Source organism: Labeo rohita, chromosome 24, assembly GCF_022985175.1.
Source record: "Labeo rohita strain BAU-BD-2019 chromosome 24, IGBB_LRoh.1.0, whole genome shotgun sequence".
Classification (NCBI taxonomy): domain Eukaryota; kingdom Metazoa; phylum Chordata; class Actinopteri; order Cypriniformes; family Cyprinidae; genus Labeo; species Labeo rohita.
The window spans coordinates 21,984,918-22,012,609 of record NC_066892.1 but is presented as its reverse complement, the minus strand read 5'-3'; the positions used below and the strand labels follow the sequence as shown (position 1 = coordinate 22,012,609).

The window sequence follows — 27,692 nt, the reverse complement described above, 5'->3', positions numbered from 1 at the left end:
AGACACTAGTAGCTAAAGAATAAACACTAGTACCTAAAGAATAAGCACTAGTAGCTAAATAATAAGCACTAGTAGCTAATGAATAAATACTAGTACTTAATGGAAATGATACTAGTATCTAAAAAATAAGTACTAGTAGCATGAAAATAGATACTATTACGGCTTTTAGATTAAATGTTAAAACGGCTTGCGATACACACAAACATATACGTGCAAGATACATAATTTATGTTGGTGAAATTAGGAGAGAGAGACACGTAATCCATTAGGGTTGACGTAAACTACATTTCCCATAAGTCAACTTGAGAAACATTGCCATAAGTACGTCAGGTGCGTAAGCTTTCATTGGCTTTTGAGGACGTTTACGCAGCGCATAACAAGTCGGCCACGAGCACCACCAGGCAAGGACTTTAGCCAGAACAGATTCTCAGGCAGCGGTATTGACTTTAATATTGTATTGCAGTAGTGTAATGAATGTAGAATAGACTTTTTCGAGTAAAACCATTCAATGTTTTGAATAACAAAAACGTGTCAGTTTCTGCACTCACAGCAGACAGCAGAAATGCAGTTTATGAACCGTTCATGCGCAGATATGAGATCAGCTAAAGTTCATCAGTGCAGTGTGTGCATGCTTGAATATATGGTTTATGAGGACACAGTGTGTGTAATGTGTAGTGCAAAATATGTACAATGGCATTTGTATGACAAATGGCTTTACACAAAAACTACACTGAACTGTGTTTGCCAGTAATTCTTTGTGAGGGTTAGGGATGAGGTTAGGGGATAGAAAAAAAAAAAAAACAATTCGTACATTATAAAAACCATTACCAATGGAGAGTCCATGTAAACCACAACTACAAGTATGTTTATGTGTGTATGTATGTTTGTGTAATTTTTCTTTCACACTGCCTGTAAACTATCAGGCTGTGTATATTTAAAATGTTTCTGTATGTGTGTTGAGGTGTTGATGATGGCAGTGGACTGGGCTGGATATGGATACGCAGCACTAGTAGCATCTGGAGGAGTCATAGGATATGTCAAAGCAGGTAATGAGAAAGTTCAAGAGATTATTGTGTATATAGAATTTACATGATTAAGAGTTGTCAAAGTGTTTGCTGATCATTGCTTGCCAGGCTGGTATGGTTGGCTGGCTGGCTGGCACTTGTTAAACTGGGAAACTGGCTAAAAACTGATCAGCTAAACCAGCCAAATTCCAGCTTGATCGGATTTTACCCTACACATGCACCACCTTTATGTTATTTTAACAAAAACAAACTTCTTTAATAATTTTTCACACAAATTTTGTTTGTTCTTCTATATTCAGTGAAAATGTCTGTGCATGATCTTTAACGAAGGCCTTCAGTTCTGATGTATGATTTTTCCAAAATTTGTTTAGAAAAAGTTGTTAAAAAAGTTATTGGATAATAATTTAAACATATTAATGTTCAAAACGCTCTTTGTTTTGTACTCTGAATTTTTTTTATGACACTTTATAGATTTATGGCATTCATCAAGACAGTGTTTTAATTCATTTGTCTTGCAGGCAGTATCCCGTCTTTGGCAGCAGGGCTGCTCTTTGGTGGCTTGGCTGGCTTTGGTGCTTACCAGACATCACAAGATCCCCAAAATATTTGGGTGTCTTTAGGTGTGCATTTTTTCATGCATTGTAGTTATATGCTTTGCATCTAGAGTCAGTATTAATTTGTTTTATAAAATTAGGTGATCATGATTTTAAATTACATGTGTCATCAATGTTTTTCCTCTCTCAGCTGCATCTGGGACACTTGCTGGTATCATGGGAAAGAGATTCTATAACTCGCGCAAAATCGTTCCATCTGGTCTCATCGCTGGAGCGAGGTAAGTAACATATATCACATTTCATTTGCCTAAAAGAGGGTCTCCATGTTTTGTCAGTCAAACCCCTTTAAAGTACCCCCTGAGTTAAGTTAATATTGTGTTAATATTGCAAAAATGTAACAGCATATTTGTGGTACTCTGAGGTCAGTTAATAATCATGTGACATGCATGTCAACAAACAAAATATTTGATCTTGCTTATTTTATATTATATTTTTTTAATGATTTAATTATTAGCTATTCAGCTACTCACAAACCCCTTGCAGTTCCCTCACGGACAAGCCACAATACATAAATGCTTTGTGTTTAGAGTTAACTCAGAGTTATACTTGGATGATAGAGCTTTCAACTCTTAGTAAAATATTTTAATTCATTAACAACTACAAAAAAAAACAAAAAAAGACAAACGAGTCACATACTCCAGACAAAAGTGTAATGGGGAAAAAACAGAAATATTATAATTCTGTTCCTGGACTTCTGACACGGATACGATACAAATTGGTTACATTTAAAACAATTATAGATTATATTGATTAGATGTCATTTTCAAAATGTTCTTCGCATATTACAAGAGCTTGTCACCCAGCGATAAGCACTGTTATTCAAAGAAATTGAAGTTAGGGGGATAGTCTTACAGATCCGAAATGGTTTTCAAGTGGCAGTCTATGGAGCCATGGAATAATTTATTAAAATAAATTTGATATTATATTTCAAAATTCTGACTTTATTCATCTCACAATTCTAATAAGGAAAAATAACTTGTCATTTTCTCTTTTCCCCTCGGCTCAGAATTTGAGTTTATATCCCACACTTCTTCCTTTTTCTCTCAGAATTGACAAGCTCACTATTTTTGAGTTAAATCGAGTTATAAAGTCAGAATCAGGAGATATAAACTTGCATTTACAAGAAAAAAAAAGTCAGAATTGTGAGAAAATAAATAAATGATATGTAAAATGTTAATAGTAATAGGTTTAAATAATATTTCATGCTGTGACTGTAGGGATAATACAATACATTCCCTATGAACAGCATATGCGAATGTTATGTAGACCTATTGTTTAAATCAAATTTATGCTTTAAAAGAAGAGTAATCATAGCAGTTTTCATCCGTAGTATTTCTGTTTAAACGTATGCGTTTAGCTTCAAATGGCATCTTTGGCGACAGTATTCTATAAAAATTATTTGCATTCCAATTTTGACATCAAAAGGCACAATTTTATTAATTTTTTACCTCCACTTGTTACCAGTCTGCAACCACTATGCGCACACAGCTGCAAGTGACATAACTGTGATGTCTACTCCAAATTCGTCTATATCTCTTTCAGGCTCAACCTCAGTAGGTCACTTGTAGCACAATAAATACCATAGTATTACCATCGGTATTATGATATGCTATTCGTTGCAGTACCCAATAAACAATGAACTAATGCAAATAGCAACCGTTCAATCAATGTACCATGGTACCACCCCAGAATATTTCTGCACACACTTTTTTCAGCATGTGTTGCATCTCAAAATGCAATTTATCATTATTAAAATCATTTTATCACATGACTGCAGTTATCAACTTAAAGCTAAAGGGCAAGTTCACTCAAAAATTCATGTACTCACCCCCCTGTCATTGCAAACCTGTATGACTTGCTTGGTTCCATGAAACAAAAAGGTTAGAATTTCAGAAGAACTTTCATGAAGGTTTTCCATAATACCATGATTGTCAAGCTCCAAAAACACCATAAGTAGAATAATAAAAGTAGCCCATGTGCCTGATCTGCTATACATACTTCAAGTCTTCTAAAGTCATGCAATAGCTTTGAGTAAGGAACAGACCAAAGTGTCTTTTATAGAGTCTGATGACAGAATTTTTATTTCTGCCTGAACTATTTCTTTAATTTTTTCTTGCAGTATCCTGATGCTGGCAAAACTCGGAGCTGGAATGCTACAGAAACCTCAGCAATCATAATACCTTTTATTTCAGTCTGCTTTCATTCAAATATAATTTTCTTTGAACAATATGTCATTATAGCTCATTGCCATATTTGTATAAAATGTACAATGAAAATGTAGTTGTTGGGTGAATTTATGAATTAAAGACTTCTGTTAAAAACATGCCCATTTTATGCATATAAAACATCTACGATTTACTGATTTGAATTAAGCCCAACCCAATCACTGTTATCTACACTATATGTTCATGTTGTAGTTCTTAGTATTGTTTACAGACAAAAAAACAACTAGTCAACATACAAGGAAATATAAATAACACTGCTTTGCAGTATAAATCACAGTAACATAAAAAAGAAAACAAGAATATATTTAAAAACTGCATACTATAAAAAATGTTACAAAAAAATAGATGCAATATATAGGATATAGATCTACCCATTCCATTGAAAAAGAGGATTACAGGCATTTGATGCATAAACTGAATGAGACAGATTTAAAGATAAATTGTTAGGTTTGTAAAAATCCATTGTTCACAGATTCTTGTTTTTATTGAACAATTAAGCAGCTGTGGACTTAATTAGTGTGGATCTATCCTAGCTGCTCCTTTCTACAATATTCACGAGTGTTGAAACTTAGTCCTCTCAGCAGCTGTAGTTCGCATGAGATATACTAGCGATGGCTTCCATATTTTGCAGCCCAGTCAATCCGCCCGTGCACTGGCTGAACTGGTGGAGCGCGAGCAATGAGACTGGCAGAGTTTTTGCCCAGAGCCGAGTAACTCGTTCCTTTAGGTTGGGTTCGGTCTGCTCTCCTTTTCCATCCTTCATAATCTGGGAAGGGAGAAAGAGCATTTCACGCTTGTGCAAAATCAGCAGTGTTAATGGCTACTTATGTGAGAATTATGTAATAAAAAGGCTGAGTCCAAAATTAACACTTGCAACGTCACATGACTTACAATGTCTGAACAATAGTCTAGCAGAAATTATTAAAAAAGATATACAAACCTTCTAGTGACTTATGTGGAATTGTCCCTGCATTGGCCACCAAAATGGTAATGTGAGGGAAAAAAAAAAAATCATCATGCGTCTTAACGTTGTTGTGACAGCTGCTGCTATACACTGACTAACTTATATATGCTGCTGGAAGTGACAATTTCAGAGTATCACTAATAGCAAGGCGTAAGTTATATAATTCTACCAGACAAAATAAATAAATAAATCATTTAAAAAAAAAAAAAAAAAAGAACCTGGAAGGTGTGACAACGTTAATTTTGGACCCTTGAAATAAGCGCTGACTAAAACTTCTGTTGTTCTGAGATTTTACCTTCAGAGATCTCACTGACTGAAACAGTAGAGGAAGGTTTGGACTTTGAAGGTTTAGCTTTGCCAGTTTTTGAGTCAGCAGTGGCAGAGAGATCAACTAAGAGCAGATATAAAGATGAAAAGGAGACAGACAGAGTGAATGAATGAATAAATGAATGTAGAAAGAAACAGCAGATCTTAAAAGAGCTCTAGCAACAAATGCATAGAACACTATTTACAAAGAGCATGAACAAGAAATAAATTAAAAAAAAAAAACTTACAAGGGTTAAGTTTAAATTTGGGGTATCAGAAGAATAATAGTAAGTATAAAAGGTGTGTAGGCAAACCAATAATACCACTCCAAACTCATGGCACTATTTGAGGCAATGTTGCTATGTTAGACTGGTCACATATTTAAAATGTAGGATGGTGGGGGAGGCTGTTTTCATCTTAGGTAATAATGTGCCGCCTTCTACCATTGTTTTGGAAATTGTATGGTTGGTTGGGCTGCTCAATCAAATAGAGCAACATTCTGATAGTGCCATTGTGTTTACATTTGTCAGGGAAACTAACGTACAAATAATAATAAACAAAATAAAATATTTTAATTTTACAAAAATTACAGTTCACCTTTAAATTTAGTATCAGTATTGCAAAGCCAAAACAAATGTATCAGTAAGCTAACATGTATGCAGCATGTAGAAAAGCATAACAATAATGATTCCATGATGCTGTGTTAAGAAACAAAGAAAGTCCAAAGTAAATTATTTGAGGATATATTGTAAAACCAAACTCTTACGTGCATGCTGGTGTCCGAGAGGGGCGAGTTGAATCCTTTGCCCCACGGATCCCACTTCCTTCTTCTGAAAAGATGGTATATATCCTCCAGAGAGATTGTACGTGGTGGTTACAAAGTTTCCTGGGGGCAGAGGCCACAACTTACGAGTCAAGAAAGAGAACACAACCAGCTAAAATACACAAGTATTTGATTATCTACATTTTTGCAAAACATACCTACTCAAGAGGTGTTTAAACTAATTTCATCAGATGTCAGTATTAAGTAATACAGTTCCTCAGTGACTGGACTATTTTTCTTAAAGTATCTTCCAGACATTTACACCCCAGACCAATGTCCATGATAATGTGGGCAATGGCAGAACAACACTGTTGCAACGTTGACCTGTTCAATTTTCTCTAGTGTCCTTTCTTTAGCTTTATTTGTGGCTTTACTGCTGCTTTCCTCTGAATCCATGCAGGGAGAAAAGATGGATAGTATTACAGCAAAAGTAGACCTTACAATAACATGAAGCAGGGCTGGGCAAAAACAATTTTAAGATTTAAGATTTGGCCTTGTGAATTAATAAACTGAAATTGGCCAATGACTTTGAAAATGTAAGGCTAACCGAACTGTAATTCAAAGAAATGCACACAAAAAAAAAGGAGTCAAACAAAAAAGGAATTTAATTATCCCCTCACAAGTTTTGCCACCAAACAAAAATGATTACATCCCTTATTTTAAACAACTATGATAAATAATTTCCTTATTTGTATTATATATATATATATATATATATATATATATATATATACATACATATACATATACATATATATATATATATATATATATATACACATATATATATATATATATATATATATATATATTTGACATTTCTTAAAATACCTAATCTGTCATATTCATATTAATTTAATTTTTTCATTACAATTCTGCATCCTGTTTGCAGTTTGTTCAAATTCAGGAACTGACGTCAATTTAAGGCACTGATAATTTTATTCTGAATTATGCACAATTGATTACAATTAGTGAGACTAGGTGGGACAGTTAAGAATATGACTACTGTAACACTTGATCAGTAATGGGCAGGACCCATAATTACAAGTTAGTCAAATATATACACTTAAAATTAGGTTAAAACTACTCTAAAATGGGGTCAATTAATGGGTTTTATACAATTTGGTTGCTACAGCCTATGATGCCTAATGTACTTATCCTAGAATACATAAAAAATGACTTTTTATTATAAAATAAAAACATTTGTTAATTAAGCGTTTCATGAGCCAAAAAAAAAAAAAAAAGTTCAAAAATGTAGAACTGCATTTAAAGGGGTCCTATTATGCTCTTTTTCAAAGTCTTGATTTTGTTTTGGGGGTGTACTAGAACATGCTCTCATGCTTAGTGGTTCGAAAAATGCATTATATAGGCTAATCCCCCACCTCGTCCCTACACATCCCCCAACAATTCGAATTTCCATAGGCAGGATTTAATTTAATGATATTCTAATGGACCACATTGTGACATCATTGCATGCGGAAAACAAACGCTGTAGTCCAAAGGAGCCGTTCGTTGTAGTTCTTGGAAAGATTTTTTTAAAAATGAAATATCTCCCTTTGGAGTTTGAGATTTGTAAATTTGTAGATCTTTTTTATGCTCAAAGATACACACCACAAACTTCAAAATTCAAAAAGTGATAAAGCATAATAGCACCCCTTTAAAACAATATATATATATATATATATATATATATTTTTCAAAATTCAGTGAAGAGTAAGAGATTGTAGATTGTCTCAATTTAACCCCATTCGGAAACCTCTCATCCAGAAAATTTTAAATGTAATATAAAACCAAGAGAGAAAAGAAGGAACAAAATGATAATAATAATACATTAGCAAATAATTAAATATACAGAAATACATAAAAATAAATGAACATTCCTCTCTCAATCTTCTATTTTCCCTCTTTCCAACAGAAGTTAATTATTGCTTATTTGCGTTAGTATAGAACAGAGTAAGCGTTTTACGTTGTCTAAAAAGGTTTCTAGGACATATCAAAAGATTCTAAGGATCCTGAAAGTGAGAATTTTAACTTGTCAAGTTTCATACAGCAAAAAATTTCTTGGATCCACATATCATGCAATGGGGGGGATGACATGTTTCCATTTAAGAAGAATGGCTCGTTTAGCTAAAATAGTCAATAACCTGGTGAGATGAGACAGTCAAGTCAGGTCTTGAGGAAATGCCAAAAATAGCAGTCAAGGGGTTTTGTGGCCCAAGTCTATGTTAAAAACATTATTAAGTGTATCAAAGACATTTGACCAAAAGTCTGTCAGCCGAGGGCAACTCCAGAACATATAGAGATGGCTGGCAGGAGACAAGCATCACTCACATCTAGAAAAAAATTGGCCAGTTTGGTGTTGGTTAGATGAGCTCTGTGGAGCACTTTACACTGCAATAGGCATATATGTAACAGGAGTGAACCAGATTTACAATGTCGCCCCGTTGATCATCAGTAACAGAAACACCTAGGTCAGGCTCCCAAGATTCTCTAAGAGAAACTGCAGGGTCTACATTAAGTGTACTTATTAAGTTGTAAATAACTAAAATTAGATGTTACTGGCCTGCACATAAAGTGAGAAAATGATCAAGGCAGCATTTAGAAGGATGGTTGGGAAAGTGGGGAAACAACTTCTTAATAGACTATCTAACCTGAAAGAAGCAAAACAAATGACTACACGGCAGACTGTACTTAGAAGACATATGAAGAAGGGGTGTTCACATCTTTTTCATCTAAGTCACTGAGCTCAACAAATCCGTTAACTGACGAAATGCTAAAAGCAGGATTGGAACAAGATGGGGAGAGAATTGCATTCAAAAATAATATCTTGGCACTACATGTATACAAGAAAAGTGGGAGAAAAAAAAAAGGCCCCGATCACACCGGACACATTTTTTAGGTCTGAAAACGCAAGACGCACCGCACTGCCTTTTTTTGGTGACTTTTAAAAAAAGAGAAGTGCTTTGCGTTTTTTTATGCTGCTAGGCAACCACCAAATCAGCCGCCCTGTCAATCTAATCAAAGGATTATAGTGCGAGTGCTCTAATATCTTTGGTTTTTAGCTGTTAAGTAAACTGTCATATTAGCAAAAACCTTAAAAACTACAGCTCCGGGTAACCTGCAATAGACACCAAAAGTTTCTCCTCCATCACAGCAATCTCTGGACTTTTTAAGCAACGGTAAAACTTTCATCACCACAGCGGAAGGCCCACCTCTCCATTCATTCAATTGGACAATGGAAAAAAACACAATGACGCTGGGCGCTTTTCTGCTCAGAGTTGTTTTTTTTTTTGTTTTTTTCAAGTTTAGGCACTCAGAGCGCTCCTGCAAAAACACGAGGCGCCCGGAGCGCATAAACAGCTTGAATAACGCTCACTGCCAATAAAAAACAATTCAAAAAAGGCGCCTCTCACCGCAAAAACGCGGGCCTAATACTTTAAAACATTTGTGAAACAAGTCTTTTTATTTAATTAATAAAGAACTAATTAATTAATTTGTATGTGCTCACCTGGGCTGATTCTAGACACTGGCGCTCCTCCAATGGGTGCAATAGGTTTGTTAATCAGAGCTGAGGTGTCCCACATGTCTTGTTGAGATTCCTTGTTGCTCAGAGATGGTGTGTTCTTGCTTATTAACCCTTAGATTGACATAATCATTATGTAAAACCTAATTTAAGCAAAATAGTCTAATGGGGTGTTTACATATACATCGGTTTGCTGCATTAAAGGAACATTTGTTTACAACCCCAATGAAATGTTACTAGCATGGGACTAGCCATTAAAATCAAAATTTGGTTATATTTACAAAATAAAATTAAAAGTTGGCCACTGAAAACATTTTTTCTTTGTACTTTAGTCAATTAAATAAAGGTTAAAGAGAATGAACAGATAACATATTCTTGATTTTATGGCATTACAAAAAAATGTGTGAAAAGCTACATCAGGAGCTAGTTTGATATACACACTGATAATCATTCATCTTATTCATGATATAATGTATTATGCACAGTTTCAATTCATTAAAAAAATAATAAATAAATAAATAAACAAACAAACAAGTAAATAAATCAAACTGAAATCTTGCCTGGCAGGTATCTGGACTGGCGCAGGTAATGCTGTCTGGCTGAAGAGGTGCTCTGGTGACTAGAGTCCAGCTGGTTCAATCTGCTGGTGGTTGGTAATTTTGTTACAGTGCTAAATGTATAAAGGGGTTTCTGGTCCTTGTGCCTGCAAAGTTTTCATAACATAAAAAAAAGGAAAGATTGAAATCTAAAATGGAATAATTGAAACTGCAATAGAGAACTACAAAAGCCCTGTTCTCAAACTTAGTCAGCATCCATGATACTAGACAGGTTTCACAGGAAACGCTCTCAACACAAAAGGCTGCTAAAAAGAGGCAGCAACATTATGCAGCTTTCTAGACTAGATAAGCCCTCGGCACAGATCCTTACTGCTAGCTATGAACACATCATGCTAAAACAAGCTGAGACCAAAAGAGTTTTTAATAATAAGGATGTTCTTTGTGTTTACGGTCATTGATAAGCCAGTCATCTACTATTGGCTAAATTGCAACTCTACCTTCATGTTGAGACTACAACTCTCCCTTTCCCCTAACGCTGGTGTGAAGTATCCTGAACTTCAAGCAGAAAGAGACTGATGCAAAATGTATTTAATGACATTAACCTACAAATCTGACTTGCAGCATCCCTAAACCACACAATTTTTGTTAATTTGGCCAGGGAAGAACTGGTCAGAGAGGTTTTTTCCTCTAGTTCTGTCACCTGATGGAGTTCGAATTCCCTGCCACTGTCACCTTTGGCTTGCTTAGTGGAGTTCGAAAGACACTTAATATTTAGTAATTTTACAAATTTGATGGTACTGACACTAATAAGAACAAAACTAATACTGAATTAAGCTGATAATGACACTATTGTCTTCTTTACAAATACTTCAGAGCTGAATCAAATTTGTTCATAAGTAACAAATTTTGCAACAGTGACTGTTATTGAACTGAATAACAACACTACAGTATTCAGTTGAAATGCTTATTGCTGAAATGAACTTGTTTCATAATTGATTACCTTTACACATTTATTAAACTGAACTGACTGAAGCTGAATAATAACACAATTGTCTTGTAAGAGCTGCTTTACAGCAGAATAATAGAGTTAATAGTTAATATAACACAATAATACAATACACATAGTTAATATAAAACTAGTGTGCTACGCTTTCCAATATTCAGCATGCAGCATGCTAATAACAAACAAAGAGCCATACAGAGCATTTCAAATCAAATGGTTCAATTTCAGTTAGCTCTGTTAGAAGGTCAGTAGACAGCAAGGCTGCTCACTAGGTTTCAGAATAGTGTGCTCTTTGAAATGTGCTATAAATGAAATGTGTCAAAACTGTCGATGTTAAGCTCTGAATGTAATGATCATACTGTGTAGTAGTTTTCTCCTCCTCTGGTCCTTTGCTGGGTTTTTTAGAGAGTGTTGCTGCCGTATCAGAACAGTCAGACTCATCCCAGCTGTCTGAAGGTTTCATGTTGGTCTGTCCCCACCTTCTTCGTCCGTTCTTCAGCCCAATCAAACTGTTTTCACCCCTGACCACCTCATGTTAGGAACACAAAAGTATCATTGTGTTGATGTTCATTTATGCAACGATAACAGGTAATCTTTAAGTTTCATTTTTATTCATCACTGTTTAATTTTGTCAAGAAAGGATAAGGTGGCTCTGTGGACATTTTGGCATATTTAACAGACTGTACCGCATCATACAATTATTATTAAATATTTTGGGTCATTTACGTTTTTATTTTTTGGTACTATAACTGTGACAAGTTACTTTGTAGCCTTTGTATCAAGCTCATATTTTTAAATCAAAACTACTTTAACAGGTGCATGGATTTCTGGGTATGATTTATGTGTTACTGAAATAATTCCTATGAAAAAGGGTTGTATGGAAGAACTGTGAAAATACCCAAAAAAGATTATTTTAAGCTACTTTTGTGTTAAATGAGAAATTATCAAGTAGACATTACAAATGTATATATTCAAATATTTTATTTGAGCCAACATAAAATTTGTTACACATAGACATTTAAGCTGCAACATAAACTATGGAACATAAAAGATAATTTGAGGAACATCTCAGTATTATTATTGTTTTTTTTTTTTGTTCATGCAGTGAAAGTCATTGGTAGCCAAAACAGCTTTGTTTACCAACAGTCCTCAAAATACTTCTACAAAATAAAGGTCTGAAACAACATGAGGGTGAGTAAATGATGACAGATTTTTTTTTGTGTGTGAACTATCCATTTAATGTTTATTATTTTTTATTATTTTAATGAAATAATACTCTATATTAGAAACTAAATCTGTCTTTATGAGAAAACTAAATCTGTCTCATTTCTTTATGAGTCTTTCATTCAATTTGTTCAAGCGATTTGTTTAGGAATTTAGTAAATGGCTCACTTTATGAATGGGCCTGTGAATCATTGGTTCACACGATTCATTCAAAATGTAAACATAAGATGCGCAACAATTCTGCTGTGGCTTTATAGGTAATATGTTCTCTGCAAAAGTGAGCAAAAACACATAATATTGTGTTTAAAATATAACACAATATCAACTTAATATTTGCAAAACTGTTGTATAAAATCACATTTAAGCTTGTGATAGATCCGGACAAAATCAGCACTTGTGTGATGTTGCTCTTTGTGATATTGTGTGATATGTGATATATATAAATATGACACAAAACACATACAGGGGCATTTTTTTGCATCAATATCTTGAATTTTAGGGCATAACTGCATTTATGCTGCCCTGCATCAGTCATCTATATGGACTGTAAGATGATGTACAGGTCTGAGGGCGGGGCCAGTGCCTTAATTGCGATAAATTAATAACTGATTAAGTTAACGTGTTAAACTGACAGCCCTACTTATAAGATTTTGCTATATTATGTGGTATAAAAAAAAACAAGTCCACAATAGGAATATAAAGGTTTTCAAAGGTAATTACAACATTAAAATTAAGAAAAAGGTTTTGTACCTTTTGTGTGTACGGAGCGAGAGGGTCTGTCTGGGAAAGAGACTGGGGCAGAGAAATCTGCTGTAGTGGCTGATGGGAACTTCTGCTTTGGCCTTTAGTCTGTGATGGCAGCACTGGTTCTGAGACTGACTGCAGCTCTGATCTGGGTTCACTAGGCATGGTCGTCTTTATCTGAGCCTTCCGTACATCAGGAGTCATGGGTAGGGGACCCAGAACTTGTCCTACTTGGAAGTAGGGGTATCTAAGTGCCTAAAATGATGTTTATAAACAATTATTTACACAAACGTTAATACTGTCTTTATAAGAATAATTACAACATGGATGTCAAAAATGAACTAAATTAGAATAACACAAAAAATCTCGAAAGGGGTATTATTTGACAATGGGTCTGATGAACCAAACCTATTAGAGTTCTACTTAGTGGGCAGTATCTGACAATAAATTGGCATGATTCTATACAGGCTTTAGACAAATCGTCAAAACCAGTAAGTATGAACCTATGAAAGGGAACTTTTCACACCAACCAAATGAACAAAACTCAGAACTCAAGAAAACTCATTCTACACCAAAAGCTTTATTTTTATCCATTGTATTTTACTGATCAAAAATACATCATTTATATATACCTTCGCAGCAGAGGGTCTTTTCTTTGGGTCCCACTGGAGGAGATCTCTCATGAGGTCTAAAGCCTCACTGGTGGCGTTGGGGATCAGAGTTTTCAGTGGTGTAGGAACACACTGGGGGAAGCGGAAGTTCATCACAGCAGCAAGCTGATAACCCTCCGGCCAGTCTGACTGCAGGGGAAAATAAAGTTTAGTCAAGGGACCCCATGGCCTCAGCACTGGATAATAAACTTTACTATCAAGCACTTTTTACCCATGATACTAAATACTGTAATATACAAGAACCAAATCAAACACATAAATTGATCAAAGACAATTCATTATTAAAGTCGCATGTAGATCACCCTCATATATGAATTTGCGCTGCATTACTCTCAACCCCAAAAAATGATATATGGACATTAACAGAGGCTGAAACAGCCTGCTGAAAAAGGCCTTGAAGCCACTTTAAATTGCAACTTACGTAATGTCAGAGGAGAAGACCTTTACAGTTTCTAATATTGCACCTTTGCATGCTCAGTGAAGTCAAGAGACCCCATGGCCTCAGCACTGGATCTGCACTTTAAAGCACTGCCCTTTTTGAAGGAGGTGAACAGACAACAGAAGGTCTACACTAAAATGCCAATGGAGGCATCACAGATTTCACGAGGGTAAGATAAACTATAAGAAAACTAACTTAGTTAATGTTAATTATATCAGCTAGTTGTATTATAATGTATATACAGTTATGTGAAAAAGTGTTAGGACACCCTATTGAATTTCATGGTTTTCTGTATCAGGACATAATAAAAAATTATCTGGTCCTTGGCAGGTCTTAAAATTTGAAAAATAAATCCTCAGATCAACATCATCACATGACATATCACACAGTGTCATTATTTATTTAACAAAAATACAGCCAAGAGGAAAAGGCCATGTGTGAAAAAGTCAAGACACACTATGAGTCAATTGCCTGCAGATCCACTTTTAGCAGCAATAACTTGAAGCATTCATTTTCTGTGTGACTTTATCAATCTCTCACGTCGTTCTGGAGGAATTTGGACCACTCTTCTTTTCAATGTTGTGCCAGTTTATTGAGGTTTGTGGGCATTTACTTATGCACAGCTTTCACCACAGCATTTGAGTCAGAATGAGCTCTGGACGTGGACTGGGCTATTGCTACACCTTGATTCTTTTCTTTTCAGCCATTCTGTTGGAGATTTGCTGGTGTGCTTGGGATCATTGTCCTGCTGCATGACCCAATTTTGGCCCAACTTTAGATGTAGGACAGATGCCCTCGCATTTGACTCTAGAATACTTTGACATACAGAGGAGTTCATGGCCAACTCAATGACTGTGAGGTGCCCAGGTCCTGTGGCTACAAAACAAGCCCAAAATGATCAGCCCTTCTCCAGCATGCTTGTCTTTTGGTATGAGGTGTTTGCGTTGACATCCTCTTTAGGTTTTCACCAAACTTGGCGCTGTGCATTATGGCCAAACATCTCCACATCAGTCTCGTCTGTTCAAAGGACATTATTCTAGAAGACTTGTGTTTTGTTCAGATGCAACTTTGCAGAACTAAACTGTGCAGCAATGTGTTTTTTTTTTTTTTTTTTTTTTTAGATAGAAGAGGCTTTCTTCTGCCAAGCCTTCCAAACATGCCATTTTGTCCCATATTTTTCTAATGGTATTGTCATGAACTTTATCATTTAACATGTTAACTGAGGCCTGTAGAGTCTGAGGTGTAGTTCTTGGATTGTCTGCCACTTTCTCTGATCTTGGGGTGAATTTTCTGGGACGTCCACTTCTGGAAGGAGAGGTGTCTGTTTTAAATGTCTTCCACTTGTGAATAAACTTCAAATTGTTTGGAAAATGGCCGTATTACTCTTCTCAGATTGATGGCAGCAACAATTGCTTCTCTAAGATGATTGCTGATGTCTTACCTTCTTGGCATTGTGTTAACACACACCTGAAGGCTCCAAACCAGCAAACTGTCAAAGCTTATGCTTTTATAGAGGCGCTCAGACTTGCTGATGATCACTTAATCAAAAGTATTTGATTGATATTTGTCACACATGGCTTTTCCATTTTGGCTTTATTTTGGTCCGGTAATTAATGACAGGGTGTAATTTGTCATGTGTTGTTCATCTGAGGTTTTATTTTTTTAAATTTTAAGACCAGCCAAGGACCATTTTTTTAATGATGTCCTGATACGTAAAACCATGGAATTCAATGTCCTAACTTTTTCACATGACTGTATATATATATATATATATATATATATATATATATATATATATATATATATATATATATATATATATATATATATATATATATATATATATATATATAAGGGTATATGTGTTATTCCTATTTTATGCATTTATTAATGTGGTCTACAAAATACAAAATATGGGCTACATGAGTTCAAGTAAAAGTTATTCATTAGAATGTAAAATCCTGAATCCTACAAAAAATATGACAAATCTGTTTTCACCCTGCCAGAGAAAAAAAAAAATTGGACTCCTGTGCTTTTGAGGATTTATTTTGAGATGCATTTTCCCCTCCTAAAAGACAGCATTTACCTCTGTCACTGTATAATCAAGTAGTCGATAAAGTCAGGAAATACAAAGACACAGAGCCATTACCTCTTACAGGGGAAACCATTACTATCAAACTTGGCAAAATGTACCCTCTGCATTCCTGGTATAAGGGTAGCAGTATGAGAGGGTGTTCTCCGCTGCTGGAGAGCAGAGCTCTTAACCCTGAGCATGTTCATCAGTTAAAAAAAAAAAAAAAAAAGCTGTAATCTTGTAAATTGATTTCAACATAATGTGATGAACTGGATTTTTTTTGGTGCATATTCCCACACTTGAAAGCAAAATGTTAATATTAGGAGTTAAAATGTGTAGCGTGTGAATAAAATAAGTTGTGCTTTAATTTTGTTACAGGTTATGCTTTTATGGTATATGGTTTAAGTAATGTTTAGCAGTGGCGGCTGGTGGAAAATTTTCTAGGTGAGGCGCCACATCCTACAATTTTTGCATACATCCCGGTATGATTTATACCAGTGTAACAAAAGTAAAAGTATTAAGACTTGAAACATTTTATATAAAGATAATTGTTTTACCAAGTTTAAGATTGAGGATGATTCCCACAAAACTAAATTTTCAGCAAGCTTTTTTTCCCCCAAGAAAAATTAAAACATTTTGTTTTTAATAACTCACAATTAATGTATACAATGCAACAGCAAAAGCTGTGAGAAAAAAACCTTACATTTTCAATTCATATATAAATAAGTACAACATGCAATACCAAACAGGACCACATGGAAACGCCAATAGACCACTATACCAACCTTAACCTGCCTGTATATAAATATATACGGATCTGTATTCAGAATTATTAAACAGAGCAAAACACAAATTAAAAAAGCAAACAAAAACATTCTAAATTTGTCAAATGTGGTGATCTGAAGGCAGCTCATGACCAGTGAACAATTCCAGTTACCGAAACCACAAATGAAAGCATGCAACAGACACGCATTTGTGCGCCAGGGTGGCTCTCTCGCACTAAATGACGTGACAAACAACTAATTGTTCGACAACTAGTTGTTAGACAACTAACAATTAGTTGTCCAGTCCTGTTCCAAGAATGCAGTTGTGATGCATCTTCACATTTGATCATACCTTCTTTACTGTACCAAGAACTTGGCAGATTTTGAAGATCTCATCCACCTCACTGTTGCCAGGAAACAGAGGTCGAAGCGTGTAGAGTTCAGCCATGATGCAGCCTACCGCCCAGATGTCTATTGGTGAGCTATACACTGGTGACCTTAATAATACCTCTGGAGCTCGATACCTGAACACAAACATATAAGACAGAACTTTGAAATGCTCACATTTCAGCCAGTAGGGAAAACCACAGCCAGCTGGACACTAGCACATTTACTAATTGTTCTTAAAGTATCAAAGCTGATCAATATATAATATATAGTAAAAATTGATAACATATAGCAAAAAATTTACTCATTTTATCCCACTTATGAATTTTGATTGAAACATACTATAGCTGTCGAATTACCAGATCAAATACCAGATAAAAGTGATTAATGGTACTACTACTGTTGACAGGTATATGTGTTTCTTTTACTAGATAAAGGGTAGATTTGTATCATAAAATTATACAATTCTCTCTTCCCTCCCCTAATATTGTGGGTCCAGTGACTCTTTTTATACTCTTACCATCTTGTGGAGACGTAGTCTGTATAAGGAGGCCGGGAACGGATCTCTCGAGCCAATCCAAAGTCTGCAATTTTCACCAGCTCAGGACCCATACATAGCAAATTTTCCGGTTTCATATCCCGGTGAAAAAATCCTACAGATTGTGCCAAAGAGATATTACTGTCAACATGCATTAGAATGCCTCTATTGCTTCTACCCAGTGCAAATGCACAGACATGGAGCCTATATAACACCATTAAAGCTTAATAAACTTCTAAGATTTGCTTGTTACAAATACCACAATATACCTGGATTGTGTACACAAAATTAATACCTGTTATCAGTCCAATCCAAGTTTTCAATAACTTTGGATAAAACTTTTCAGTGAGGGGGACAAATTCTGCATGCACCATTAATGTTTTACACATTTGACCAGTTTCTTATATATATATATATATATATATATATATATATACACTGTATATATATATATACTGTATGTATATATATATATATATATATATATACTGTATATATATATATATATATATATATATATATATATATATATAATAAACATGTCACATTACACTATTATAAATGGAACTAATTAGGAACTAATTAAACTTCTTAAGGGTGTAATTAAGGCTCCTTAATACATTAAGAACAAATGAAAGTGTGAGAAAATCTTACCATGCTTGTGCACAAATGCCAAACCAGACAGAACTTGAAACATGATGTTCCTTATTTCATTCTCAGTAAACATCTTATTTTCCCTGATGTCAGAGAATTTCACACACAAGACCCACAGAAGAAAAAAGAAAACAGAAACAGAAATAGGATAAGAAAAGAACAGCCCCACAAGTATTTCACCCACAAGATGTGTAAGACTCAGTGGTTTTCTGTTTGGTTACAGCTCTTGGTAAGGTACTGTAACTTAAGAAAGCTACCGATGAAGAAGCATTAGCTTCTTTAAAGGGATCACATCATGGAAAAATAAACTGGATTTATTTTAAGGATGTTTATTGTACCATGAAAACATACTCCAACTTGCAGAACTCAAAACACCCTCCACAGTAAAGAGCATTTGGATCATTACATGTCAAATCAGCCAAATTTCTGAAACTTCCCTGACTGTAAATGTTTGTTTGATTGATTGACTGATTGATTGATTGATTGACTGATTTCCAAAAGGAAAGGAAAATAATAGTGACAAAAGCCAAAATATTAAATGTCATGTATATTTATGGTGTAATTTGGTTCAAAATCTCAGGTAAAATTTGTCATTTTGTAATAGTGGATTACTTGGTAAATCCAAGTATCAAAATCAATGTCATCCATGACATTTAATATTGTGGCTCTTTTTAATTTTTGTGTTTCTTTCTCTATTTCTGGATGTGAGTGGCACCTGCTTGTCCTCATATCCTTCTGATAAATATCAACAGCACGGTTAATGCACACTCCACCAACAGCACCGACCAACAGCAACAATCACCAGATTAAAGTATGTCACTTCTTAGACATTGTCAGATAACACACTAATCTGACAAAATCCGACAAAAGTGTCCAGTACCGTTGATCAGGATTTGTTGGTGCAAGGTGAATTAGACTTTAGAAAGCAGTAACTGGAATTTATTTTTAATAAGATGCTGATTATTTTGGTTTAATCTTAACTGTTAAATAACTGACTGATGGGGCACGTAAAACTACACTGAAAGCAACAGTTATCTCCCATCTTGCAAAAAAAGGGCTAATACTCATTTCACATGGCAAGAGGTTTAATTATCATAAGGCAGACACAGAAGGCTCAAAGGTACTAACATTATCAGTAAACTTCAGAGGGGAAAATATTTAAATAAACATGATATGATCCCTTAAACTGTTTATGATACAATGAGTCTGGGAATATCAGATTTTATGGGATTTAGTTGAACACTTTGGCAGCAGCTGAGATACTCACACATCCTGTCACCACAGAGATACAAGAACAACTGAGTCCTTAGCAGAAAAAGTCCTAAAATTCAGTCTGTAGAAGTTCTTCAGACATCTGATACTGGACTCAGTTGTTCTAGTTTGTTATACACAAATATGATGGCCCTGTGACCTACCATGCTTATGAATAAATGATAGTCCCTGCAATATCTGAAAGCTTATATTCCTGACGACTGACTCTGGGAACAATTTGGTTCTGGAGACAGAGAATCAGCACAGCTGTCAAAAAGTGCTGTTCATCAAGCAAGCACAGTGACAACCATTTCAAAATGTTTTGACCAAGTTTAAGTTTGACTTCAAGGGATAGTTAAAAAATTAAAAAAAAAAAAAAAAAGAAATCCTGTTATCATTTAATCATAATCAAACAGTTTTTGGTCACCATTGGCTTTTATGTTATTTTTTCCATACTATGGAATTCAGTGAGGGCTAGCAATTACTTAGTTACCCACATTCTTCAACATAACTTTTATGTTCAAAAAAGGAAAGAAACTTGAGGATTTGAAACAAATTGAGGGTGAGTAAATGATGACAAATTTTTAATTTTTGGGAATTATTCTTTTCATTTCAAAGACATAATGGGCACTTATAAATAAGAAATGGCAGATGGAATATGGAATCTCTTCATACCTGTCTTTCATGAGCTGGTAGAGGTTTTCTTTCATGTATTCAAAGACAAAGTACAAGTGATCATTCTCTCGAATCACCTCCTTTAACTTCACCACATTAGCATGATTCAGTTTCTTCAGTGACTGCAACATAAAAATAAAGAACACCAACAGAAACACTATGAAGCCCCACATTTTACAGCTGTGCCTGTGTCCGTTTACACTGTGTTAACCATAAGCGACAACAGTATTTGACATGCAAAACATTGAATTTCTGCAACATCACGGCTGGGGTAAAAGGTAAAATAAAAACTACCCAATGAAGATAAACTTAGGTACTGATTATGTGACTATGTAGCTATGTCAAATCTGGTGTGGACAGACAAACTGCTTGTCGCATTGTGTCTGGTTAGGGCATAGTGTAAATCCTAAATGTCTGATGACAATTTTTATTTTTTAAGTGATTAATGAAAGCTCCATATGTGTCCTCTGATATCGTACCTTGACCTCTCTCAGATTCATGCACTCCTCCCAAGAGTAGAACTTCCTCTTCATTCTGTGAGAAACACAATGACCAATATATCTCCATGGTTTCATTACCAACAAACTGTTCAGGTAAATCAGTCAATCATCAGAATCTACCACCCTATTATTAACAGAACAATGCTAATATTAATATTGCTTACATAGTCAGCTTTAATATACTACTCAAAATGTATCAGTGTATCACAATGAACACAATATCAGTGCCATCACATAAAAATGTTCACAGAAGTCCCTATGTGGCATTTGTGTAGTAAAATGTTCCTGTTTATTATTATGCACTGTTTTATGGTGCAAATGAATATTATTAAATATATCTCTAGATTCTAGTTCTTGCACTGAAGTTGATTTTGAATCGACTCTTTTGGTCACTATGCTTGAGCAGCCCTTCTCTTTGTTTCTACATTTACATTTACATTTAATCATTTAGCAGATGCTTTTATCTAAAGCAACATACAAATGAGAACAACAGAAGCAATCACACCAGCAAAAGAGCTACTATATGTAAGTGCTGTGATAAGTCCTGGATAGCCGGACAGTCTAGCACAGTACACGTAGCAAGTTTTTTTTTTTTTTTTTTTTTTTTTTTTAATAACAAATTAAACAAATTAAACAAATAAAACATAGATAGAATAGAAATAAAATAGAGAGAGCTAGAGGGTCAAGTTATTATTATTTGTTAATAATAAATAAAAAGAAAACGAGTAGAATAAATAGAAAGTTTGTTTGTATGTTTCTAAAAGAATCTAAAGAACGACTAAAAAGCTGAGCATCACTGTAATAACAGCTCTCCAGGAGCTGATATACAAGGACTCAATGAGACCTGAGCCTGAAGCTCCACACGGAATTATGTAAGAGAGAGCAGAGCTGATACTGAGGTAGGCTTGGCCACTTTCACTGCTTTCGCTGTCACACAGCTATCAATTTGCATAGTGACCGCCTGTTCCTGCATAGTTACTACACCTAAGAGGGGCATTTATAATTTACACCACCAGCCCCTATTCACTGAGCAGACGCATCTTGGATGAACTTGCACTTAAGTGAATCCCATAGGAAAGTATGTGGCAGGATTGTTTTGACACTCATGCAATATAACGTAATATAATGTATACTGGAAATGGCCTGTAAAGATGCTGTTTTGGTTTGTTTGTGTCAGACTTGTCTAATGTCAAGGGTTTGAGTAATACGAAGATGATCTTAGGGTAGAACATACAAACCCAAGAGGCTGATTAATATTAGGCACTTCAGGAAGACAAACACAAGCACAGTTACAGTAAACCATACCACGGCAAGGTTTTCATTACTAAACAGAACAGTCTTCTCTGTCCGAAAGGCAATCAGTTCCTCAAAACAGGTGCATGCCTAAATTACATCTAGTATACTCTTAAAGTTGATCCCATTTTCTTTGCATAATCTGATTTCTAAGTGAAAAGGAATTTTCAATGAGAAAACAAAAGTTTGCCATTAGGAATTTATTGGATATGAGGAAGTAAGGGCATTTGAGGTGTTAGTGAGAATAAAAATATGTTTTAGTGGTAGAGGAAGTTATTACATTTTGATAAAAGTTTAATATTTAACTTTGAATGAATGCAACAGTGAATGTGTTATAGGTTAATATAATCAATTTTGATTTCATGTTGACCTTAAATACAACATATTCAGCATAATCTACACAATGCATAAGACACATCCAAATCCAACTGCATAACATCTTGTCTACTAAAATGGCTTAATCTGGTGGAATTGTGAAGGCAACATTGATGTATCCTTCATTACCTATGATATCCAACAACCCTGTGCATGAAATTTGGTGGTTGATGAAGCAGTTTAAAGGTAATTAATCTTATAATTTTTTTTTTAAGACTACATGATTATTTCGACTGACAACCCTTCTAAAGCATATACGAATTTGCACAACATCATCAGATATTATTCTGCCTTGGAACCCTAAGTTTCTTCAGAAGGTGTCTTTATACAAAGTCAAAGTGACTAGTAAGGCCCTGATGGGCTGAGAAGCAAGGCACATGCTTTTGGATTTGGACACAGCCTAATTGTTTGACGCACCTCTTGATGGCCACTAGCTCTCCAGATTCATTGCTTTTCCCCATTAGAACACTGCCATAGGTCCCATCACCCAGCTGCTTGAGTGTTGTGTAACGGTTCATCTTCACTCTCACACAGAGAAACAGTACTGATTGACGGACGTCTCTCCTCTCAGATCACCTGATCATATCTGTCCTGTAGATGAGCTTATGTGAAGTCAAGCAGTGAATGCCACTCCATCCCACTGTTGGCACTGAAAACAAATACAGAAAATTGAACATAATGTACAGTTTACTCTGTGTCTACTGATTAACTATACTGTATCATGTTGCTTAAATCTAATTTAATTGACATTAATCCATGCTTCAAAATACTACTAATGGCAAATTAATCTGAAGACCTAGTATTCATGCTTTTAATTAGAAAATACATGTGCGCAGTTTACATACAGTATAGTTTGGTTATTAATTTAGTTGAAAAAAAAAAAAACGTTTTTCATCAACCTTAAACAGTGTATCGCCTCCATGAAATGAAAATTGTGACCAACTTTACTACAAATAGGGTCAATTTAGATTTCATTCTAACTTTAAAAATTAAAAAGCAACGAGTATATCTTAGGTCCTGTAACTGGTCATGACATATCTTAAGTTTTCATTATTTGATCACCTTTTTGCCTTTTATTATATACTCCATGTAATTTCTCGATTAATATAGGATTATAAAAGCTTCATGAATAGTTAAATGCACTTTTTTTTTAATGCAGTACAGCATGTCACACCACAGGACAACAATCCATGTAGTAAATAAATGAAATCTCTAAAAGTAAATACTATACATCAATGAAACATTTAAAAATAAGTATTTTGTGCGTGTAGCAAACCTTCTTAATGTTGTATTTTAGGCTTCGAATGGTTATTTGAGAAATGCCATCTCATGTGTTCCTGCATTATTGCTGCATGGGACAGCACACTACAACTACTAAACATATACATGTCCATGATAAATACGTTATTGCAAAAGTACATCAATTCTTTCAATAGTTGCTCCTGTAAATCTACATTGTTGTGTTAAAAGAATAGGGGATCATGTTAAACATTTATGTTCTAGCGTAGACTGCAGTCTTACAAGGGCAAATGAGTCCGACAGGCTACAAGATTACACACGCCAGTGAGATATCAATAAGATCTTGCATCATGTTAAAGCTATTGTGGCTAGAACTACAATCCAAACATCAAACAGGAGCCATTGGGACTTGAAGACCAAGCAAACTGCACCTTTTAATTTTGTCATAAAGTAATGAGCAATGACAAATTAATTACACATAGATGACTGATGCTGATATCTTAGAGGCTGGAATACACTATGGGATACACTTACCGACTTTGTAAATAGTGACAAAGAAAAACTAGCCATCATACACCACATGACTGAGGATCACACACTAGCAGACTTTAAAAACGTTCCGATCACAACAGACTCATGCAGAAACGTGCCCCTTGTTGTTGGGAGATGCTTAAAATGCTTAAAATTGGCTGAAAATATCAAACATGTTTGACATACCTCAACTGGGTGATATCAGAGTTTGAAGCTATAAAAAAAAAAAAAAAAAAAAAAAAAACGGAGGCTGTGACCATCATACACTACGCAATTTTCTGTGGAATCTGTCAAATCTTGTTTGCAGACTGACTCTGACTTTCGGCAACTAGCGTCAACTTCTCCAGACTGTACATCAGCGGAAAATCAGGGCAAAAATGACATTTTGTTTATAGGCCTTTCTTTAAAGGAAAAGGCCTATTTGAGGGACAAGACTTGGTTTTAGGGATCAGGTTATAATTGGGTAAAGGTTAGGTTTAAGGTAAGGGCTTGGGTGAGGCACTTAGTCCTGATGGGTAGGGTTAGGGTAAGGAGCTAGAGATGTCCTCACAAAGACAGATGTACAGGGTTGTGTGTGTGTGTGTGTACTTGTTTTTGCTACACTGTGGGGAACAAATGTTCCCACAAGGATAGTAAAACCTGAAATTGTGGTCCCCACAATGTTTAAAAATTATTAAAAATAGTAATGATGTTTATCTGAAAGTGTAACGATGCAAACATGTTTTCTGTGAGGGCTAGGTTTAGGGTTAGGGTTGGGTTGGGGATAGACAATATCGTTTGGTCAGTATAAAATCTATAGAAGTCTATGGAAAGTCCCCACAATTCACAAAAACAAACGTGTGTGTGTGTACATACAGTAATGCAAACTGGGGGAAAATATGTTCAATTATATTGAAAACAATGTCACAATGGAAAAATCTAATGGAATATTAATGGTCACAATGCCTAATGGTTCTAATAAACAAAAAAACAAAAACAGACTTGAGTTTCTTTCTTGCTCTTCACATATAAAGAGACTTTTAACCAGCACAGGGCAACACTTTAGGTTTAGTCTAAAGATTATGTCACATCATTCAAGTCATTCCAATCTGCCAAAAATACCTATAAACAGCACATAGCAAACACACAGCTAACACCACTGCACTGAACTTTAAATCCCAATACATTATAAATATGCACAAATACATGCCAAACGTGAAAGGCGCTCTGTATGAGAAACAGAGTAAAGGTTCACAAAATAGATCTCTTTCAGTAATCTGGTTTAAGAAGCATTAGTGGACCTACAGAGGACACATGGAGTTAAGATGCTCCTCAAGGTCACTCAATAAGCTGAACACGTGTGAATTAACATAGGGCAGAAAATCAACCTATAAACATAGAATGTTAACAGAAACACGAATTTATGAGTGTTCCGAGACTGCATTTAAACATTACCAGCACAAACTGTCAACCCTGAGTTATTTTTTAGTATTGCAACATAAAGACATTTAGTAAGCCCCTAGAGTTGCGTCATTTATTATCATTCACCATAAATAGTGTGAACTGTGTTTTCATTCGACTCTTTGGATTGACTGTAAATGTTTTGCTCATTTACAGGATCTTCCGCGCAGTTTTGCACCTCACACTCACCCGTTGTGATGGCACTCCTCCCTGTTAGTCGTTGCCTGTATGTGCAGATATGACAAATGTGTTTAAGAGAGATACTACGTGAGTTTATCTCTCTTTTAAAGAAGTGTGATCCATCCTCACCCTGGCAACCGACACTCGCGACGGCTAACAATACACAGCCAAGCGGAAGTCTTGGAGTCACGTGGATGCGCAAAGGTTCATGGGGCTTGTTGTTCCCTTTTTTAACCCCTTCAGTTCTGTTGACTCTCATAAATTCACATTTTTCATAACAGCACAGTCTAATTTCATGCAATCATAACCTTATTTTTACTTTTATACACACAGTGTAACTAACCAATGTACACCCACTTGTTGGATATTACATGTTGTAATGTAGTAATTAAATGTCGCCTTGCATCTACACCAGGGATGTCCAAACCTGACTCACTAAAAACTTAGGAATCAGTTTTTAGAGTCAGAGGAATGTGAGTTGGTGCTAAAATCTGCAGGACGTTGGCGCTCCACGAGCAGGTTTAACCCACCCAGCACCAGACGTCATTTGGACGTCGTTTTTTGGGCTAAATCACGTCGGCCCGTCATGGACTTCTTTTAGCCCAAAAATCGACGTTGAAAATTGGTCGTTGATTGGTCCGTCGGATTTAGTAATTAACATCCGGGACATTTCCTCGTGTGCGCGCCTCACCCATTTGAAATATTTTTTACAGACGCCATTTCTTTCCTCGCGATGCGGAGCATATGAGGACGGGAAACAACGAAATAAAGTGTTTAATCTTACGCACAAAATGTGTTTTGTAATATCATATCGTTTTATAACGATATTAATGTGCTGTATGCCGCTAAACGTTTCTCAAAGACATTTGTTTCCACTCGCGATGCGGAACAGACGAGAGCGCTGTGCAGTTAATGTTACTAATGAACTTTTTCTCAGGGAGATAACGGTATTTCCTTTCACTCGCGATGCGGAGCAGACAGGACAGTTGGTTTTATCAAGGAAAACACAGAAAGTAAGTGTTTACCTCATTTACATTATGTATAATAATTATGACCACATTAATATGTTGTGTGCACCTAAACGTTTCTCACAGTGATGCTTATGTGCTTGTGCTCTTCTGAACTTTTTCTCAGAGAGATATTTTCTTTCAATCACGATGCGGAGCAGATGGGAAAGTTGGTTTTATCAAGAAAAAGTGCTTTACTTCATTTACATTATGTGTAATATTACTGTATGATGATATTAATATGCTGTGTGCACCTAAACATTTCTCATAGATCTGAATTGCTATGCAGTGCTGAGGTGGAGGTCGCTTTTAACAGGGAAACACTAGAATTAAGTGTTTTATCTCATTTAAAATATTTATTTAAGTAAGTGTTTTACTGATTACTTTACAGATATTAATTGCTATGCAGTGCTGAGGTGGAGGTCGCTTTTAACAGGGAAACACTAGAAGTAACCGTTTTATCTCATTTAAAATTTGTCTTTTATAACGTCATATGGATTTAATAGTGATATTTATGTGTTGTGCTCTACTGAACTTTTCTCAGAGAGATATTTTCTTTCAATCACAATGCAGAGCAGACGGGAAAGTTGGTTTTATCAAGGAAAATGCCAAAAGTAAGTGTTTTACTTCATTTACATTATGTGTAATATTACTTCATGATGATAT

At 35.3% G+C, this 27,692-nt stretch overlaps 2 protein-coding genes and 1 long non-coding RNA gene across 9 annotated transcripts; 2 read left to right on the top strand and 1 right to left on the bottom strand.

Annotated features, from left to right (window-relative positions):
• The first annotated feature begins 355 nt into the window (after nt 1-355).
• On the top strand, nt 356-3,962 carry tmem14ca (transmembrane protein 14Ca). Of its 2 annotated transcripts, none has more exons than XM_051098395.1 (5): nt 356-437; nt 962-1,046; nt 1,544-1,645; nt 1,770-1,857; nt 3,759-3,962. In XM_051098395.1, exons 2-5 carry the CDS (start codon nt 968-970, stop codon nt 3,814-3,816), a joined length of 327 nt encoding a protein of 108 aa, XP_050954352.1. In that variant the 5' UTR covers nt 356-437; nt 962-967; the 3' UTR covers nt 3,817-3,962. The 2 variants fall into 2 exon arrangements, with proteins under 2 accessions (XP_050954352.1, XP_050954351.1); XM_051098394.1 differs by lacking the exon at nt 356-437 and adding an exon at nt 444-860.
• mak (male germ cell-associated kinase) lies at nt 3,804-26,197 on the bottom strand. 6 transcript variants are annotated; one of them, XM_051098389.1, is made up of 16 exons: nt 26,029-26,197; nt 23,047-23,278; nt 20,941-20,995; nt 20,462-20,583; nt 19,951-20,030; nt 17,864-17,996; nt 17,309-17,480; nt 13,641-13,808; nt 13,015-13,263; nt 11,400-11,569; nt 10,041-10,183; nt 9,466-9,594; nt 5,901-6,020; nt 5,124-5,219; nt 4,805-4,831; nt 3,804-4,630 (listed from the first exon to the last, which is right to left on the bottom strand). In XM_051098389.1, exons 2-16 carry the CDS (start codon nt 23,145-23,147, stop codon nt 4,470-4,472), a joined length of 1,926 nt encoding a protein of 641 aa, XP_050954346.1. In that variant the 5' UTR covers nt 23,148-23,278; nt 26,029-26,197; the 3' UTR covers nt 3,804-4,469. The 6 variants fall into 6 exon arrangements, with proteins under 6 accessions (XP_050954346.1, XP_050954345.1, XP_050954347.1 ...); XM_051098388.1 differs by lacking the exon at nt 19,951-20,030 and adding an exon at nt 18,536-18,618; XM_051098390.1 differs by lacking the exons at nt 4,805-4,831; nt 19,951-20,030 and adding an exon at nt 18,536-18,618.
• A 547-nt stretch (nt 26,198-26,744) lies between these two features.
• On the top strand, nt 26,745-27,641 carry LOC127155490 (uncharacterized). The gene is made up of 3 exons (XR_007825610.1): nt 26,745-27,032; nt 27,418-27,475; nt 27,571-27,641. It is a non-coding gene; the product is annotated as an uncharacterized LOC127155490 (long non-coding RNA).
• Nucleotides 27,642-27,692: the final 51 nt, after the last annotated feature.